At 48.5% G+C, this 20,366-nt stretch overlaps 4 protein-coding genes; 2 read left to right on the top strand and 2 right to left on the bottom strand.

The window, feature by feature from the left end:
- The window catches only part of CHC_T00004267001 (hypothetical protein), a 1,470-nt gene extending 1,085 nt beyond the window's left edge, over positions 1 to 385 (bottom strand). Inside the window, exons 1-2 of the mRNA XM_005715577.1 lie at positions 221 to 385; positions 1 to 43 (exon numbers count right to left, since the gene is read on the bottom strand). The exon at positions 1 to 43 is cut by the window's left edge and continues 636 nt beyond it. Of these exons, the coding sequence (XP_005715634.1) occupies positions 1 to 43; positions 221 to 385 (208 nt within the window). The remainder of the gene's footprint in view (positions 44 to 220) is intronic.
- Positions 386 to 2,028: 1,643 nt separating this feature from the next.
- Positions 2,029 to 3,030, top strand: CHC_T00008612001 (Glycosyltransferase, family GT7). The gene has a single exon (XM_005715576.1). It carries the CDS (start codon positions 2,029 to 2,031, stop codon positions 3,028 to 3,030), a length of 1,002 nt encoding a protein of 333 aa, XP_005715633.1.
- An 8,195-nt stretch (positions 3,031 to 11,225) lies between these two features.
- On the top strand, positions 11,226 to 14,872 carry CHC_T00004266001 (hypothetical protein). XM_005715575.1 is given in 2 exon segments: positions 11,226 to 13,181; positions 13,182 to 14,872. 1 exon segment carries the CDS (start codon positions 11,226 to 11,228, stop codon positions 13,179 to 13,181), a length of 1,956 nt encoding a protein of 651 aa, XP_005715632.1. The 3' UTR covers positions 13,182 to 14,872.
- Positions 14,873 to 14,909: 37 nt separating this feature from the next.
- Positions 14,910 to 16,331, bottom strand: CHC_T00004265001 (hypothetical protein). Its single transcript, XM_005715574.1, has one exon. The coding sequence runs from the start codon at positions 16,329 to 16,331 to the stop codon at positions 14,910 to 14,912; it is 1,422 nt and encodes a 473-aa protein (XP_005715631.1).
- Between the last annotated feature and the right edge of the window lie 4,035 nt (positions 16,332 to 20,366).

The following is a 20,366-nucleotide window of genomic DNA, read 5'->3' as shown; positions in this document are numbered from 1 at the left end:
TCTTTTTGCCCGTGGGGAGGGAGAGGGGAGCAAAATCCGCCCCCTTCGTGGCGACGCCGGGGGGGGGGGGGGGGGGTAAGTGACTGTGTCACTGTCAGGCAGTCGGGGCTTAACCGGGGGGATGAGGGGGATGGGGGTGGGAAGTTGTTTGGGAGTATGTGGAGGGCTGAACAGGTGGTCCACAACAGCGGTTGTGGGAGGGTGGACAAGGTTAAAAGACCGCGGGTAGGTAAAAAGAGGGCGGGAGGGTGAGGGGGTTCGGTCGGGTCTGTGAGGAACGGAGAGAGTGAGGGGCTGAGACAGTCGTACAGTACGAGGGGCGTGCAGGAAAGCCCGGATGAGTCGAGACTGCGTGTTTGGTGTACAAACTTTGTACACCAGACATGGGAGGAAAGTGAAACGTTACACCGAGGCAAGTCGCGTCCACAACTTTGCGGTTGAATAAATAAGGACCTCGTGGCGACAATGTATGAAAGACGATTAAAAATGGCGGGGGCTCACGAGAGCATCGATGTGGCAACGAATGTGCAAAAAGGGAGGCGAAAAAGGGATGGGAACCCTGGGAAATGGAAGCAATCGTAACAGCAATGAAGGGCACCTCCGTCGCACACAGCTTTTTCCCTTCATTTTCGCGGCGCACATATCCCTCCTCCCCAACTCCAAATCCTCCTTATGGATGGGCTTATGGATTACAACTCGCCCACCACGTGTCTCTCCGTGCTAATCAGCAATGCACGGGCCGGGCCACACACCGCCCATCTCGCTCTGGGGCCCGACTCATTCAGAAGCTGACCGGGCCATGTTACAACTGTAATGCAATGTAATGAACGTTTAGGTTGGAGATCGCGATTCAGACCGGCACCCGTCCCAATCTCCTAGCCCATTCACACTTCAAGCGCTACCCTTCGAAGGGTAGCGAGTGTTTTTTTCCCTTTGTTTTTAACGCATAAAAACTCTTGGACGCGTGTCCCTGACGACAGGCATGGACCGCGCCATACTGTACGTTCCACCAGTCCGTGTACGGTTTCTATTACAGCCAGACACAGAGCTTACTGTGAACCTGACGCAGTCGCCCAACGTTCACAATCCGAATACAGTACCCTTCAGCTGCCCTCAGCTGCCCTCAGCTGCCATAGCCTTGATCACACGTCAACAACGCGCCACGGAAAGGCCTGCAGCGGCCCGCTTCTCCTATCCCTTCTCCTTCCCATCCCCCCCCCCCCCCCCCCCCCCCCCCCCCGCCCACAACCTTTGGCATCTTCCTCACCGCCCTTCCCGAGGCCTGGGACATGTCCCGCATCACCCATATCTAGCAGCCACCCAACCTCCTACGCGCTTGTTGTTGCCATGCCGTTCCGAACCCGCACCGAATCGCCCCGCTCCTCTCTCCCTTTCTCGTCTCAGTTCCGCCCTGTCGTCAAGAACAACCTCGCCAACCTGCGCTTTCTTCTTCAAAAGTCCACTTCCCTCTCCCCCTGCGTCGCCCTCTCCCTGCTTATCCCGCTCATCCTCCTCCTGTTTCTCCTGCAGCGCGCCTTCTCCTCAGTCTTTCCCGCCCTCACCTCCTCTTTCCGCTTGCCATACACCCCAAACCCCTCTCACTCCGACACGTTTCACGACCCTTGTGCGCTCGCCACCCCGCTCCCCCTCCTCCATTTCGACCCCTCTTCGCGCTTTTCGGCGGAGTTCTCCCATCCGGTCCCCGGCGACGTCGACCCACCGGCTCTCACCCGCGTCTTTTCTACTTTCTTCAAGGTCTACCTCTTCGAGCCCACCTCCGACATTGTCACTAATCTTAGCTCCACCGGCCGCGGACGGCCCACCGATATCAGGAACTCTCTCACCTATTCCCAACACGCCTTACGCTCCTTCTATCGCGACCATTCCATTGTCGTTCACAACTACACCCTCGGGTACTCTCATCTCGACAGGGTCCGCGGCTCTAGATATGTTTTCCATCTCGACTCTGCAAGTGATTCCCTCCCTAACCGTCGTGACGTTGTTTCCGTGCAACGTACTTTCGAGGGCATGTGCTACATTGGCGTCAAGCAGTTTGACGAGTCTGTGTGGCAACATCCCGTCCATATGGTTGTACCCTACTCGAAACGTCCTGGCCGGTTAAAATGGTTTCTAGATCAGTTCGATCGCTTGCGCGCCGCCAATGTGCAAGTCCATCTGATCCTCGCCGTGTGCAAAGAAGCCCAGCAGGACATCGCCGCATCCAACGATCTCGTTGAGTCTATCAAGTTTCAGAAGGACGTGCAAATCTCCCTGGTGCCCGGCGATAGAACAGGCTTCTTCTCCCGCTCCATATCTATCAGGGAAGGATCAGCTGCCGTCCCGCCCGACAGCATCATGTTTGTCACTGACATCGATATGTACATTTTTCCCCCGATGTTTGACAGCTGTCGGTACAACTCCATTCAAGGGAGCCAGGTTTATTTTCCCGTATTTTACAACTTGTACGCGCGTAGCTCGCGTATCGATAAGGATGCGGGGTACTGGAGAGATTCATCATACGGAATGAGCTGTATGTATAAGTCCGACTTTGATGCCATTGGGGCATATGAAAATGCCGAAAATATGTTTGTTGGGTGGGGCGGGGAAGACGTCGCCCTGAGCGAAGCCTTTTTGAAAGATTCTCGCTATGAGGTGTTTCGTGCTGTAGAACCGTCACTGCGACATAAATGGCACATCAAGCATTGCGAACAATTTACTCCCTCGTACCATGACTGCATTTCAGTATCGTTTCAACAACTTGGGACGTTAAAGATTGTGGGAAGGTACTTGCTGGAGAAGAAAATCGACGCGCAGGCACTTTATGCCGACCGCACAGATGAGGACAACGTGAACCCTGCGGGATTTGATGAAGGTGTATCGCAGCCGGACTCGTCTCGCAGCATGTTGGAGAACGAGAAGCTAGCGAGAAGGAAGGATTTCTTGATGCGGAATGAGGAACTACGGGAAGAACAACTCTGGCGTGCCCAAGCAGCTCGCAAACGCGAACGGAAAGAACGACCTGAACGGTAGTTCGACTACGCGTTCGAGTGCTGTCATTCATATACAAACTATGTACATGCTGAGAATATGAACTTCAATACTACTGATTCTTATCAACACATCTTGACGGACGGCTCTGAACAGTGAAGACCACACTGCTGATAACTAAGAAGCTTACTTCCAGTCCAAAACGTGACAAAAGTCACAATGTGAAGGACTCTCTTCGTTGAATCAGAATAGAGCACGTGGTATGCCATCATGCACTGGTCTAGTTACTCTCTTGTATGCCCCTCCACTCCCCCTGGGAGTATAACTCTTGAAGGTTGAGTCCATGAACACAAGCTCTGCGCAATTTTAGACAGATTGTTCGCATGTCTTCGTAAGAGTTGCAAGGCTTCTATCTTAGACAATGGAAGAAGTTGTTCCTCGAGAACCGTCATTCCGTCCAAAGATATTCACTTTCTACGGGGTACATATATCGCCGGGTCAGAGTCATGAGGCGCTTATCATCTTTCAGAGAAAAGCATGGCTATCTAGCTCCGGCTGCTCACATTCTTTTAATTTCTCTTTACGATTAGTTCCATGTAGGATCAATCCCATATCCATGGCCCGCAAAGAACCCTCTGGCATCCTCCTCATAAAGTCCGCTCCAAATATCTTCGACCTCATACCGTCCATCTAGTGTGCCTTTAAATCCAGGCTTCACAAACTGCCGGACTGATGTCGGCCCCGGTCCCGACCGAATTTCCGTTCCATTAGCGTCCGTGTAGAAATAGCCACCGTTTGCTCCAGAATCCGGACAGAACTCTGCGCCAAACTGCAAATTGTTAAATCGCAACGAGCGGTTGAGACCACTGGATTGCCTAAGCTCGGATTTTCCGGGGCGGCCCAGTCTGACTAAGTCATTTTGCCGCGTCAGCGATTTGATGCCGGTATTAGGTGTTTTCAATATCACTGCGAGTAGTGAATCTCTATTTTTCATCTCCATGCACATGGGCAGAGTCTGCCATTCTTCATACTGCCCGAGTTCCTTTGGGACTCTACTCGTATCAAATCGATTATTTGGATTTTCGAGAACGTTAATGCTCCGAAAGTTGTTCGGCCCGCTCAATTGTGCGACTTGAATGTTCTGCTGTGTTGAGTCAATCGGCTCGAATGTCTTCTTGTCAAACAAGCGCACGCCCGTCCATCCAAAATCACCCTTGTGTTGGATGTCCATCAACAACTCTTTTGTGTTTCGGTCGACAACTGCAAAATTGATCGTGTGGAACCGTGTTGTAACTCGATTTAAACTCGATTGCACCACGTGCAAACTGCAGTAGACGTAGTAAGGACCTGTTCTTAGTACGAAGCCTTTAAACCCGCGCGGGGTCTCCATTTGCCGGTTGTTCTTCCTGCTTGTGTATGTGAATTTAGGTGTGTAACCCATGATCTTCCTTGGATTAGAACCATGTTCATGGTCGTACGCGCTAAGGATAGGAACAGGAAGAAGAAACATTTGGTTGTTTGTGTTAGATGCTTTCATCCTCTGCGAGAAAATGTAGGGCTACCGCTGATGCAAGAGGGAAGACAATACCAACGTACCACCAAAAGCAAGGGTCCCATGCAGGATGCCAAGTTTCAAACTTAACTCCTCGTGTGTCAATATCGTCGTTGTTGTCGTCTTCGGTCATCCATACAGCATGCAACTTGTCGGGACATTTCTCATTTGCAGGAATGGGTTCCCCCTGAAAGGTTCCGACTGGCGGGCTTGGGCTTCCATCTGCTTCAGCAACCAAAATGTTGAAGCCTCCATTAACAGGAATGCCTACAGTTTTTGTTTTCACGAATTGACCTTGAGGAATTTCGACGAAGTCCCCATTAGTGGCCGTGGGTTTCGAGAAGACATAGGCATACTGTGGCATTTTCCCAGAAACAGGACCGTGAATTCCGTATGTGATTGTGTTATCTCCATCAACTCTCTCGACCCAGCCCTCTGACCTCCACCCAAGAAGAGTCACATCTGCTGCAGGCGAAAAGTTTGACGATTCGACGCTAACAAGCAAGTACACAAGTGCTGGGCGCTGGAACGTCATCCGGAACGACGGGCGCAGACTTTCCCCAATATAAAAAAGATCCAAACCGTTGTACTTGTTTGAAGATGGGTCGCCGACAGGGGCATATACGTGCTTGCTGTAGCGGGGAAGATAGACGAATTGCTGAAACTCAGGAGATGAGACGTCATAGTCCCACGAAGAAATGAGAACAGGTTTTAGCCCTTGGTCATACGCAGGATGGTCTTTGCAGCGCAGTGCGTTGTCGGATTGCGGAGTGTCGGATTGCTGAGCGGCAGCAACAGAGAATAGAAAACCAACGAAGAAAAGGACGCAAAAAGATGCCATTGCGAGAAGAAAGCAGATTAAAACAAGGATCGAAGCTGTAGAAATTCCTGTTGAGTGCAAGTAGCTCCCATACCTTTTCGTTCGACCTAGGATGACTCTGAATCCGAGGACGGTTTGGACAGTATTTATACATAATAAGACGTTTCACAAGCATTCAGATGAAGGCAATTTTCTTACATGTCGCACTCAAAAGAATATTGTTTGCTTATTTACGCGGCCTATTTGCCTCTGAATGCGTAAATTATCAACATGCAGAAGGGCAGCAGTGACGGTTGGGAACCCTGCTGAAGATGGACGTCTCCCCTAATCATGAGCATCAGAGGTATGGAGTAACAAGCGGTTTGATATGACACTCGACAGTAGAAGTCTCGAGATGCATCACGGTGAAAAGAAGAAAGATCGTGTAGGTCATATAGTATGCCTTAATGAAGTGGTGCGTCGTGTCGAAAACTGCTTATTTGCTGTCTGCGTCTTCGAGTGTTAGGCCACTCTACAGCACTCAGACGAATGAAGATATTGCGGGCATGTCCTTCGGATTGGACTGCGTTCTTGGACTTGACAACTGAGTGTAAAGTGTCTTACTATGATCTGTGACTCACTCTCTTGCTAGGTCTGAATAGTACTGTAGCATTCTCCAAAAGTTTCTTTGATGCCACAAGCGCCCGAATGCCGTTGCTGCTCGACGTGGGCAGGATCAAAATTAGTCCTTGATACGGTTCGTGTACCTTGCCTCGTTCCTTGCCTATTATGATCTCGCGGTATGATATTATATCGCTGTATGAAACACGATCAAGAAATGACACTTTGAGTCTTGTTTGATAGAATGGCAGACAGAGTTCATTGTTACAATCAGCATAGAGGCTTGTACAGTATCCGGATTCCAATGAATTGGCGCTGTGTTGTGTCTGATGTTGCAGAAGGCTGCAGTAAAAAAGTTGGCGTTCTGCAGGATATTGTACTGCTGTGTTATGAGAACGATTTTGACAATGGTAGCTTCAGAAACTTGCGATCGTTGTAGGGAAATGCAGACCTTTCAATGTCCTTGCCAGTTACTTTCGGAAAATATCATTGGGCCATAGATGACAGAGAGATTACAGAGCTTTTGTGACATGCCAAAGTCTAGAAACGATGCATGTCTCTCGAAAATATGTCATATTGACATGACGACACTAGGTCGCTTATTGTGAAAAAGATGATCAATTTAGTCAGGACAAACGAGTAGTCATCAATCTGTCCTCGTTGAATGAACCAAGCTCGGCAAAACATTCAATGGTTAAATATTCCCACATACAGTAATTTGTGGCTAGTATCGCATCACACAATGTAGATCCTTGCGAATGGATGTTTTTGCTCTACCTCTGAGAGGTACCTATCATACAGTAGACCACTGAGATTTGCGATCTGACTTAAAAAAATCCAGAAGGGGAACGTGTACGGCACTGTAGTGGTGCCCTGTGCAGTAGTAGTGTACTGCTCCGACAGAGTTACGTGTGCGCGTGGCGACGTGTGCAGGGCGGCCTACGAGCGGATACCGAGCGCCCGCGCAAATGCGGACGGAACCGAAAGAGAGGATTGCGCCTCCTGCGAGGGCGCGGGGGATCCGCATCGTGCAGCTGTCGGTTGCTGAAGGGAAAGAAGGCGGCAGGAGACCGTCGGGGGTGGGCCAGGCTGTACGCGGGAAGATGGACTTGGGAGGGGTCGGAGCGGAAGAAGCGCAATGCACGGGGGGGATTGGAGGGAGATTTGGGGAGACAGGAAGGGATCCGACAGGGGACAGGCCCCTCGAGGGACGTACGTGTACTTCAGAAGGGGAGGCGCCCCCGGAGAAGGAAAAAAGGCAACGAACTTAGAACAATAAACAACGTGGGGTGGATTCCCGGTTCTACAGCTCGCTCAGTGCCTCGCGGTTGGATTACCGCAAGGGTACCGTACAGCTGAGGGAGTATTCATCGCGCGAGTTAGGGAAATAGAACGGTGATGTAATGCAAGACGATCAGCATAAAGCTGCTGGGCGCTTTGCTGCTGCCTCCCCCTCTCCATTTATTCCTCTTCGGTCTGCCCCCCTTGTTATCCTCCCACTCCCTTCAGTGGAAGCCACTTACACTCCATCTTCTCGCGTCGTTTCATCGCTTGCCCTTCGCGTGTCGCTCATCGCAGGCACCCCTTCGCCCTTCGCTAATTCGGATATCGACACCAGTTCGAGTTCGCATTCGGATAGATGTGTCCCTGGATCTCTGTGGTGGCCAGTCTTCTCGGCTTTGTTCCTCCTGCTTTCCCTTCACGTCTTGATATTGCATACGCACATTTTTGCGCCATTCCGAGAGACGTTCTCACAACAGTCCTGCATATGGTAGTGTATGACAGATATTTTACATGTTCGTACATTACGTACACAGCTACGCGCTCTGCGTCACAGTTGCTTCTTTTGTACTGTACCCTTGGTACAGTATGTCAAAATGGCATGATGACCTCATGACATCACCTCAGGGCCATTCCATTCATCGTGATTGGCAATCACGCAATCACGCAATCACGTCAATAAATGGTGGCTGCTCCCTTGTGGTTGGTTGTTTGTATTACGTTTCCTAAAAAATGGTCATGCTCATTAAAGAAATAAACAATCGACTTAAAATTAATCTTGTGCTCCAACTTGCAGAAAGACGTTAAATTAATGTCGTGATCGCGTGATTGCGTGATTGCATGATTGCCAATCACGATGAATGGAATGGCCCTGAGGGCCTCCTCTCCATCCACATGTCGCAGCCGCGACATGTGGATGGAGAGGAGGTCGTTGCACTATCATGTACACTAATCCTTGCTGTGGTTGTTAACAGTACAGTATGAAAGAATCCAGAAAATTTGGTACACAATGCCAACATTCCCTACCTGTTTCCGGAGAAGTGCGAGGGTCGCGAAGATTCATTGCCACGGCATGACCACATTGCGGGTTCTCCCTGGTTGTAAATAAAGTTTTTTATCATACGCGATATGCACCGTGATTTTAATACAATTCTCAATAAACTCAATTACAGTAGGGGCAAAAGAAGCCATTGAATTTCTTGAAAAACTCAAAGTATTGCAACCTATCACAGCACCCATTGTCACATGGAAATTGCTCAAACATTGCAATTTTCCGTTCGCCCTTACATGACATACCCTTGGTACTGTATTATCGATCAAAGGCCTTCCGGGAGGCCTGCATGCAATTAAACCTATAGATACCACACAAATTGATACAGAACTGCACTGATGTCAGTGTCAACAAAGGCTAGACGAAATCCGCGACAGCACAATGATGTGACGTGAAGATGTGACGTGAAGTCTGTCGTGGAGTCTGCCAAGACCCTCAGGGGTTTGATCATTGATAACCAGGTCCTTGCTTCAGTTTGCAGCACATGAGACTCTTTGCAAAACCTGCCCCGTTCCTCTTCAACAAGTTGCATGGTTATCTATTGAAATGGATTCATTTTATTTAAAGACAGGGCGGTGTCCTAGCAGTCATGTACTACAGTAGCTTGCTGGACTTCATATTGTGAACCGTGTATCCCATGCTGGTTTCTTCATCAAAATTGCTGCATTGAGTTCTTCTGGGGGGCTGCACCTTACTGTATGCGTAAGTGTTGTACTTACTACACGGACAGGTAAGATGGTTGTACACCGTGCCATCTCACTGGACCTTCATGAAAAATTTAGAACGGGGCAACAAAAGACTGAAAGCAAGAGACTAACGTGCTCTCCTGCTATTTCTGATATCGCCCCACTGTACCACGATAAAATAAAGAGTAGGCTCTTCGTCATTTCACGTTTTCCAACCTCCGAACGTACACACGATTTTTAATGCGACCTTTGCTTGTTATCTCTTCTAAATCAGGCCACGTTTCCCAGAAGAAAGTCATTAATGGACTGGCTTGCATTCGTTCTGCTCGAGCAAATTCGGTGCCTTTCCTTTACTCTCCAGTGCGAGCCTACTTCAGGCTTTTCCTTCTTTCATTTTCTCTCCCTTCTGCATACTGTCAAATGAAAGACGAATCTGAACATCGTATTTCCACTGATCTTTGCTTTCTCATACATGACTGCTGGGCTGACTGATGCAGTAGTATTTGACTGATATCTTACGTGGCCTTCTGTTGGTTCCTACGAGACCGGATCAGCGCCCGTGCTTGACCCTTCAATAATGACCCTTCAATAATGACCCTTCAATAATGACCCTTCAATACACTGGCCGTTATACGCCCATTTTCCTTCGATCTGACCATCACTAGTACAGTACTACACGATCCTGTTCCATTATATATATGCATCCAGAAAAGTTTCTCGATCTCATAGACTAGCACCCGACCAAAACAGAGCTGTGAGTACACGGGGCCCCATATAGTTAGTCGCCAGGCATGAAAACTAGACGGATGAAAAGTCTTTATGCTGGATAGCCAGCAACTGCTTTCGAGGCTTAGCTCTAAAAGAATGAGAGCGAGGTTATATTATAGGGTTTGCAGTGACATATAGTTTTTCGTTTCTGAAAAAGCCAGTAAATTATGTACATTGCCAGTGAAGAAATCCCGGCTTGAAGTGCTTGGCCTCGTTCAGGACCCCTAACCATAGAGGAGTAGATGATGAAAATAATCTGGCACCAAATGGGTGGGTTCTATGGTTTGATTGCGAAGGAAATGAATAGAACTTGCGCTTGCTTCCTGCTCGCCGACAGTTGAATGCTGTAGATGTCAACCTGTCACAAGCGAATGATTCTTTCTACAGTACAGGGGGGTACCCGATTTAGTGCCTCTATATATAGTGTATGTCCCGGTTTAGTGCTACTCTAACGGCTCTACACCAAAAGGTATGATAAACAAGTGCCCCCCGGGCCCAGGACGCCATGGAATCTGTTTTAAAAGATATGTCGGGCCTATCTCTCCAGGCAAAAAATGCAAATGTGAGCAATGTTAATGACCAAAGGGATGCCGCTGATATTGCTACGTTAAATGAAAGTAATATTAATGGTTGGGTTATGGTAGAGGATTCAAGTGAAGTCAGAGAGGCCATGGAAACAGAAGCTCTAGAAGAGGTGGAGAGAATTATGGAGGAAATGGATGGGTCTAGGTGTGTTTCATCTGGGCGAACTGAAGCAGAGCATACAGATACAGTGATGGGGGAGATTTCTAATGCTAATCAGGCTCGTTCTCTCTCTTTGATCGAAGCAGCGAATGAGTTCTCAAAATTAGAGGCGGCAGCGGTAGCTCTCTCGCTACCTGATGCGTCTTCACATTTGCGCAAGGCTAGACGCATCATATTTGAGGCTCTCAAGCCACAGAAGAAGCAGAAACAGACGACCTTGACGGGTTTCCTTAGTTAAATACTATATTCAGTCTTCTTGTTAAGTTACCGTTCTTGTGCCAAACCCGATTTAGTGCCTATTTTATCACGCTACACGGGGTAGCACTAAATAGGGTACCCCCCTGTACTGTGCATACGAGTGGCTCTGGCTTCTCGCCCACACGTGTACGTATATTTATGATATAGTACTGTACATTGCTATACTGTAATGAGTGACCTCTCCGCTTCCCGAGAAACTCGAAAAAGGAAAATATTTTGGCCGCCTTCTTCGCGCCAGTTTTTCCTAGTCCAATTTCAAATATTCAAATTTGAAGCCACCTGCTGCTCTCTTCCTTCATACAACCTCTTTTGCAACCGTTTTGTGATGCGCCATTTCAACTGCAATGCTGTCTTTGTCACTTAGCTCTGTTTTATTTTCTCCCTGCTCTGCTTTGCAGCGTGAGTAAGAGCATTCCTGAAGCCCCACCCCTCCATTCCCACATTCACCCTTTGAACGGTGAGACAAACTTGCGAATCATGCAGACTACTCCTGTGAAAAAAGGTCGGGGCGTCTTGATGGAGCTCCCGAATGGCCGCGATCTCTCAAGCCCCGCGAAAGGTGAGATCAAAGCAGAGGACGGCTCCGGGACTGCTGTGGTCCTGGAGAAGAAACACCCCCAAATCCAAGTTAGCGTCATTCCATCAGGCCGGCCTCCTTTGTATTGCTCTCCCGCAATTCGACGTCGGTCAAGCCTTGCCACGAACAAACCGAAGCGTATTCGCCAATCTCCGAGTGCGAAGCGTGTCTCATTTGGTGGAGATACTATCAACATCATATCGCAGCATCCAAAGGAATTCAGGTCTCCTGATGCCGATACACCGCCAGGATCCGTTTTATCACCCTCTCACAAGTCCAGAAAACTTTCTCATCCATCATCGCCCGCCGCGCGACGCAGCCCGGCATTTGTGAGCAAGAAGACGAGCCTGTTTGGTGGTTCCGATGGTGATGACGACACAATCACTCTTCCCGCACGTCTTCGAGCATCTCCGCGACCAGGACCGTCGTTAACACCTCTCCCTAGACTTAAATCACGTGCCACACAACGGGAAGGACCGTCATTGAACAGCCTGTTGAGTGACGACGTGGAGGATGATGATACCGTCAATCTACCAAAAGAACCAAGAGTATCTCTCAACAGGGTGAGTGCTAGTATGTCGCGACCACCATTGCCTATGACCAGCCCTTCCCCGGTGCCTCTACGAAGAAGCTCGGTTGCGAACGCGCGTCATTCTTTCGGCATCTTTCTTGACGACGATATATCACGAGGACAGGGCGATGCTGCCTTGACAGACGAAAACGATCCACCGGAGTTTAATGAAGGAGTGCTCTCGGATGGCAACGAAGCTGAAGCCTCGGACGAGGATATCACCCGGGACTTACGCATCGGAATGGCAATCGACAAACTCTTAGATAGCGACGAATCTGCATCTGCTGATGTCGCAACAGAGAATGAGTCTGAGCATAGCGTGCTTCCCACTGTCAGTCCTCCAGCCGAACGGCCGTCACAACCAAGTTCACGACAATCTTTAGGCTATATCAGCGAACTACCGCCTTTGCAAGACGACTGTGGAGGTGACGATGACATCACACAACGGCGATGCAGTATGGCTCCGGCTGTTGGGCATCGAGCGGTGATCGAGGATGACAGTAGGTCAAAAAGATTTTCTGTTCATTCGGCGGTGCAAATGGGAGATATCTTACATCAGATTGAACAGGATGAGCAGGACGACGATGTAACCATTCATTTTCCGTCCGCACAGCAACAGATGACAGAACCAGAGCGAAGCCCGGTCGCGTATGCAGTTGAAACCATTGAGCATGACAAGAGCGGCAAGAGCGGCAAAGAAGATGCACTGAAGCAATACCAGGTCGGCGAGGAAGAAACTGAGGATCGGGCAGATGCGATCCAAAGAGATGCGGTCTCAGCATCCGTGCGAGACACAGATGTTACCTCGCAAGCCGTCTCCCCGCATGAAAGTGAAGTAATTCCTGGTGCTCTCTCACCCCGAAATGAGTGCAACAAAGAGTTAAGTGAAGATCTAGTGGATCGTAGGACCACTTCGGAAAACCATATCAAGTCCTCACCGTCATGCAACATTGCGCAACCCCCATCGCGATCACCGCTAAAGGAACAGCGGAAACTCTTCGAATCAGATGATACAGAGACCCTCCATTTCCATAGCACCAATCCCAATCAGAAGAAGACATCCGCGAGTGACAATTCTCCTGCTAAGGCTAAGAATGGGATAAATGCAGCAAAAGGCGTGGATCAAGTCTCCAACGGCGTTGAGACGTCTTCTGCTGATGACAACAAGCCGCCTGTGGAAAAGATGTCGGACAGTAGCAGGGCGGCTAATGCTGCAATCCAAGATAGAGACACATTGGAGCCCCCGACCACCAATACAATGGTCACTCCAAGATCAGAAACGTGAAAGAGAGTACGAGCTTGCGTTTCTGAGAAATTTCTGCCCAACAGCACAACAAAGGTCTCTACCCCCCTTTCGGCTCCTGGTTCGAAGATTCGCTCATCCATGCTTGAAAGGAGTGCTTCGCAGAGAAAAAGTGGGCGAGATTCCAAGGTGGATGAGCTCTCAGTTTCAGAGATGAAGCCATCAGCCGCAAAAGCAGCAAAGCAGCAGGATCTTTTCAGCATGGCTGACTTTTTAGGGTCATGCAACCTTCGCTTTGAAGACCACCGAATCCAATGCATTCGTGAGCCATCGTTCTCACCAGAGGTATTATCTTCAGATGTAGATAAAGCATCTGCTGAGTGGCGAATGCTTCACTTCACAAAGAAGGAAAAGTACTTAAGTCATCTCCAGATTCAGGTTCGCAAACAGAAGGAGTTATTCTCCTCGACCGTGGAGCGCATAAGCGCTCTGGAGAGCGATATTCTTCGTCAACATCCCCCTGTATATTCGTTCATGTCGAAAAATAACTCCCGGGAAGGCAAGGAAGTTGCAAATTGCCGAGTTGGACTAAAGCGTTTGCGAAAAGCCTGTCACTTCAAAAACCGATTGGACTGGGTCCTTTCCCGTCAAAAGTGGGAAAGCGACATCCGGAATGGTCTCGAAGAATCAGCAGAAGCTTGTGAGACAGATGTAACTACTTTGCGGGCGATGGAGAAGGCCATAACTTCTCGAACTGCGAACCTTGCAGAAGCGCTGGCCAGTCTGAACTTCAAACAGGATAGCCAGGTTCCAGATGTGCCTGGAGACGTGATCATGAAAAGGGAGCAAATAGCAAGCGACTTGGCCTACAATTCTGAAGTTCGTGGGTTAATATCTTCAAATATTGCAAGCCAAACCCAGGATGCTGAGGAAAGCGAAATGCTATTGCCGAAGAAAGATCAGTTGATATCTCAACTGAGGGACTTGGAGTTGTACGCTGGGGCTCAAGCTGACAGAAAATTGAAGTTGAAGGTCCGGGAAGGTAAGGAGCGAAACTTGCTTTTGTGTGAGATAGCAGGTTTCAGACCTAAAGAAATCAGCACCGTAGCAATTTCTGGCGCCCTTGGTGATTTGATGAACATCGAGGTGACAATGTCTGGAGACGATGTTGAATCAGTACAGGTGCATCCTATTGATTCGTGGTCAGGCAGCGGTGCTTTCTTAGAAGCGTATGTGCAAGGGGCCGTGTCTCTCTCACGTGATCAGCTGATGACGATACAGGCAGTTAGAGAGGTACCTTTTGCGCTTCACTGTTCTGCGAAGAAACTTCTGTACGCGAAGAATTTCATGGACGATGTAACCGAATACTTTGAAAGCCATATCGGAGAGGCATCCGGTGCGAATGTAGTTGAAGGGCAACTTCCATCCTTAGATGTCAGTCTAGTCGGTTCATTCTATTCACTCACCGAATGGACAAAATTCGACGTTGCTGTGACAATATCCACTTACTTTTCCAGCAAAATGGCGGTGAGTCCCTACCAGGAAGTGAAGGAAATCGCTGTCCGCAGATTCATTGGTGATGCTCCATCCGATGATGTAATTCGAGAGGCGTTTATTGTATCCGGGTTCAGAAAAAACGCCAGAACTCTCAGTGTGTGCGAAGCATTTTCCGGAGTCTGGAAATTATTGTAGCGGAAGTGCTTTCTGTAAATGCCTAGGAATCTTTTTTCGAATATGGTGATGTCTCTAAGACAAACTGTGTTTAGGTTATCAGATGTTGTTAGTTCTGTACTTTCTACTTTCTTTGACAAGATCTCCCATGCCACTTAGAAGTGGGTTTGCAGCCCAACTAGCTGCCACTCTTGCCCGATGCCGGTCAGTCGGCATCCGCGCTAAGTAGGCTAGACGTCGCGCTGCCCACGCCGCGCCGCCATCGAGTTCCAGTCCAACCGATGTAGTCACGGTGGCATTTTTCGCACCGAGGACCATCATCTCCCCGAGATGGGCGTACCGATACTGCAGCTTCGGCTTTCCCATCAAGGAGGCCCAAGTATTCCAAGCTGCATATTCTGCTTGCTGTACTGCAACTTGAGCAGTGCCATTGTACTTGCTTTCGATATCGACAGACGCACTGTCACCCAACGCAAAAATTCGGTTCTCATGTTCTTTGACCTGCAAAAGTGAATCTGTCGCGATGAGCCCCCTTTCCCCCAACGGAACGTCAAAATTGGGCAACGCTGAACTTGCCTCTGTGCCAGCAGTCCACAGGACTAAATCACTGGGATAGCGTACAATGTTCGCAGTGCCGCCATCAAGCTTCTCAATCACAACTTTATCTTTCGTGATCTCGGCCACGCGGGACCGATACAAGGTGACAGCCCCATTAGCCACAAGGCTCTTTTCTGATATGCGCCGGTTGAAGTCAGTGCCTTGTGCGAGCAAGCGATCGGAAGGCTCTACTACCATGACACTCGCCGCGCTTCCAAAGTCTTCCGCTAGACAAGAAGCTAGTTCGACCCCGCAAAAGCTTCCCCCTACAACGACAATGTTCACAACCTTACTAGGCGAGCTGTTCTTTCGCAAGGAAGCGATCCGCTCCTTCAGTGAGAAAGCATCTTGTAATCCATAAAATGGAATGGCATACTCCTTCGCCCCTGGGACTTTATCTATACCACCTGGTTGCACTCCCAGTGCCAAGACAAGACGGTCAAACGGCACCCGAAATTCTGGACTTCCCTTCTCGCCCATGAGCGTCCCTTCCACAGCTCCACTAGCCAGGTCGAGGTTCTCGACGTTCCCCTGCACAAATTTGATGGACGAATCGGCAAGCAAATCGGTGAACTTCGGGGCGACTTCCCATCGCTCGACTTGGCCCAGTGCGAGCTCGTACAGCATTGGAAGAAAAGTGAAGCGGTCTTTTCGGTCGATGAGGGTTACGGTCGGTTTAGTTAATCGCGTCCATGGTAGCGTCATCAACCGCAGTGCCACAGAGATGCCGCCGTGACCCCCTCCTACTACCGCAATGTTCGGGCGCAACACAGCCTTTACATGCTGATGCCGCCGAGTGCCACATTTCTGACGAGACGGGAACGCCGTAAGGTTTCGCCCGCCGCGACCGAGAGAAAAAGCTGAGACGAAGCCAAACTGTGAGAACATTTTCCGCTTGAGGGAAGGGACTGCATGGAATGCCATGGAGTTGACGCGCAGTATGGGACTAATGCTGTTCCTCTGCCCGGCGGATACACGCCTCGAAAGTGACGTCCCAGACTCAACGATGAAAGCGGAAGGGGTGCTCCGTTGTTTGCGTCACACTAATGCGATCTCACTCTGTGGCTTGCCTTTTTGCCCCCTGCTGGTGCTTGCGCATTGCAGTAAAATTCGGGGGCAATTCTGATCCGCATAATTTATCCAATGCCTACAGGCAAGGTAGCCTTGGCGGCAGCTGGGGTCGACAAGCCTTCAAACTATTGTGTATGTTGTTTGCAAGTTGTGTGAGCTTTACAGTTATAGCTGTTATGCTATTAAACGCAACGCTGACCTTGCTCTACCTTCTGTGAAAACGTGAAGCACTACGTGTAGTCTTGTGCCAACTCTCTTCATGCGGGAGCAGTGACTCTCAGAAAGTAGCACAAGAATGTTGTCGTCACGAACAGCACCACAGATATCTCACGTTGGGGGAGACGCGCGGCGTAAACTCTAGTTTGTAAGATTAAAAAAATGATAATCGACGAGTGTTTATCGTACTCACGGTTGGTACACAGTTGAAGAGAAACGAAACATGACCTTCGTGCATCATTTCATTCATTCATAATGTCAGAAACGAAGCCACGCTTGTCGAGTGTACTCATATCACATGTGTGTCCGTCATGGCTCCTCTACAAGCTATACTGTCTTCAATCCATCATGTAAAAGAAAATTTCAGTCTCATTCAACAAGAACAAGATTCACAATTATTCTTCCTAGCCTTCCATCCGAGTCTCTGTTCTAACCTCAGAGATCATCAATCGATTCTCTCTTGTTTGAAGTATTTCTAATCCCCTCTCACACTTCGTGTGCAGTCAATGCTTATCAGTACTCGCGCACAAGAGAGATATTGGTTTTACTGTAACGTGTAGGCCACTTGCAAATTACACTGGCACTCTGGGACGGGATGCATCTCATTAAAGTACTCGTCGCGCCAAACTTTGCCGCCGCAGAGTCCGTTGTTGGGAGAAGGGAGTTTGTGTTGCAGTGGACAATAAGTTGCTGATTCCATCGGGACTGCACGCCTGCGAGGCCCCCTGCTCTATTCCCGCCAGGTACCTAACCAAGGTACCGAGCAGAATTAGCAGCTGAGTGCAGTATTTTTTTTTGCACGTGTACACAGCCCATTTCCTCTTCTATCACCCACCGCGCTCCTTCTTTTTTACTTTTGGGCCTTACCCGTCCGTGAACCCATAACACCTCGATGGCAAACACAAAAACCTAAAAGCGTTAGAAAGATAAAATACATTTTGCATGATATCGTCAAAATGATGTATCAACGATTTAAGAAACAAGCTTACAAATCGTTGCAACTGAAGATATAGGCTCAGCAGAAACGTAGAAACTTATATGCATGAACCACAAAATTGGAACCGCTGCCAACAGAATCATCATAATTTTCCACTGCAGGGCATACTTATTTCATCTCCCATCAGTGTCTTAATCCCTCCCGGGATGTGAGGAGCTTACTGCTTGTTAAAGACGCTGCTTTCGTCTCTACTTCTTTTTCTGTTATTTAAGTGTAGTGAGACAAAGAAATTATTTGCAATATAATGGTAGCAGACGCGAAGGTTGAAGTAGAGGGCTTTTGAAGTACGGAACCGAAAATTTCGATGAGAAAATCAGCTTAGGAACGAGAGTTCATCCGTAGCTAATCGAAATCGTCAATGTACGAATGATGTCGCAATACTGCAACACGTAGAACGAAGCGGAAACCGACGGACCAAAGAATATGCAGAGATGTCTGGATCATGATCTTTCGGAGGACTGCGATGGAATGGACCATGACTTATCATTCGAGATGGTGATAAGAGGACGCAATTTTTGGAGTCCTGCAAGTCACACAAACTTCAAGCCACGAGATGATTGTGCATACATGATATAAGAGACCTAAGCCCATTCACCAGGCGGGGGTCTTAGCTCTGTTGTAAATAAAGATGTAAGGTATATGATAAGGTACACATTAAGTTAAACAAACGGCATACACCGATGCTGTAAGTAAAGAGACGTTAAATTAAAACAAAGGACAAATTACAGTTACAACGCTGCTTACAGTAAATGTTTACTCGGTAAAATTCCTGAGTAAACATTTACTCGCAAGCAGATTAACATTTACTCGGTGTCGAGTTGATGGTTGCGAGTAAATGTTTACTCGGTGACATTTCCGGGTAAACATTTACTCGCAATCAGATTAACATTTACTCGGTGTCGAGTTGATGGTTGCGAGTAAATGTTTACTCGGTAAAATTCCTGAGTAAACATTTACTCGCAAGCAGATTAACATTTACTCGGTGTCGAGTTGATGGTTGCGAGTAAATGTTTACTCGGTGACATTTCCGGGTAAACATTTACTCGCAATCAGATTAACATTTACTCGGTGTCGAGTTGATGGTTGCCAGTAAATGTTTACTCGGTGACATTTCCGGGTAAACATTTACTCGCAATCAGATTAACATTTACTCGGTGTGGAGTTGATGGTTGCGAGTAAATGTTTACTCGGTGACATTCCCGGGTAAACATTTACCCGCAACCAGGTTAACATTTACCCGGTGTCGAGTTGATGGTTGCGAGTAAATGTTCACTCCTTAACATTCCCGGGTAAACATTTACCCGCAACCAGGTTAACCTTTACTGTATGGCCTTTAATGGCTTACGAGACATGTCATACAGTCATTATAAACTGAGTGACATGTGATTGTTTATTCGACGATATGATATCGAGTATAGGTTTACTGTTCCTCGCTTTGCTTGACAGTTAACGTTTACTTACGGATAAAAGCGCGCGAAACCGGAACAATCCTCTCGTATTGCTGCGAACAGTTCGATTTTTAGGTTCCATATAAAAAGGGACCCGAAGTTTTTTATATCGAGCGCCCACCATCATTCTCACGGACGTCACTCTTTTGTTTTCTTGCGCGTTGGTTTTTTCGAAATCGTCACTCTTTTGTTTTCTTGCGCTTTGGTTTCTTTCACACTTGACCGCTTGCTGTTGTCAAGAACGGGTGTGGTTTGTGTCGCTCTGTGTTTCGTTTTCTAGACAGACAAATCAGGGATCTGACATTTCAACTGATTTTTTAGCCTCCGAGTTGTGTCTGACCGACATGTGCAGACAGGAAAAATAGCGCGATCTGCGTCCGTCGAGGCCGAGAGGACAGAGTCGACCCCTCACGGGGTCGATCGCCAGGTGAGAAATCTGACCTTGGCGGGGCTATAGCCACAGCGGGTGAGCCCGCTGGGGCCTTCGATACGCTTCAAGAAAGGGAGCCCTCGGCAGAAAAAGAAAGCCTCGAGGCGTGGAGCCAACTCAGTGTCCCCACTTCCATAACCCCTTTTTCGCTACACGTCCAGTCTCAGTTCTAAAGCCCGCAAGTTGCTACAGGGCGCAGTATGAGTCTGTCAAGGCTGTGGGGCTATCCCGCTGTCAAGCACCAAACGAAGGATGACAGGCCCTCTCCGAGTTTCGCTTCCCAAGTGAAACGAAACGCCCCCGCCCTTGCATGTAAAGGCCTCCATGCTGTCGTTTCTATTAAGTGGAAGTAAGCAATGATATCTTAAACGAAAAAATAGCGTGAACTTTATTTGGAATGCAAGATCATATATCCCCTTTCCTACGCTTTTGAATGCATGGACTATGCGCTGCGACGCGTTTGGGGAAAGCAGTTCCAAAGATTTCGAACCTACGCTCATGAATGCGGAATCCTATTTCTAGCATGCCGCATAGTAGTAAAATGGTTCTGCTCGCTGTGCGAAAACCATGTGCAAATCGAGCTGTCGGTTTGGCATGCTCATATTGACGTTAGCGCCCCGAACAATTGGCTGCCAAACACACAAGTTGATACTGTCCTTGCATCACGTGCAGGGCCTTTCTGGGGGCGCAGCAGGATCTGAAATGTTCACATGTAGCGTGTGTTTATGTTGCGTTTGGCAACCTGAAAAGGGGGGTGCAAATCTCATAATGAGTTTCGAGTACCAAAAAAAGGGGCT

The sequence above is a fragment of the Chondrus crispus genome, genomic scaffold (assembly GCF_000350225.1).
Source record: "Chondrus crispus Stackhouse genomic scaffold, scaffold_224, whole genome shotgun sequence".
Lineage (NCBI taxonomy): Eukaryota > Rhodophyta > Florideophyceae > Gigartinales > Gigartinaceae > Chondrus > Chondrus crispus.
The sequence above is the reverse complement of the archived record's forward strand: the minus strand, read 5'-3'. Positions and strand labels throughout refer to the sequence as shown.

What these genes read in the sequence shown, in the direction of transcription:
- CHC_T00004265001 (XM_005715574.1), bottom strand. Translation starts at nt 16,331, where the DNA reads ATGGCATTCCATGCAGTCCCTTCCCTCAAGCGGAAAATGTTCTCACAG.
- CHC_T00004266001 (XM_005715575.1), top strand. Translation starts at nt 11,226, where the DNA reads ATGCAGACTACTCCTGTGAAAAAAGGTCGGGGCGTCTTGATGGAGCTC.
- CHC_T00008612001 (XM_005715576.1), top strand. Translation starts at nt 2,029, where the DNA reads ATGTGCTACATTGGCGTCAAGCAGTTTGACGAGTCTGTGTGGCAACAT.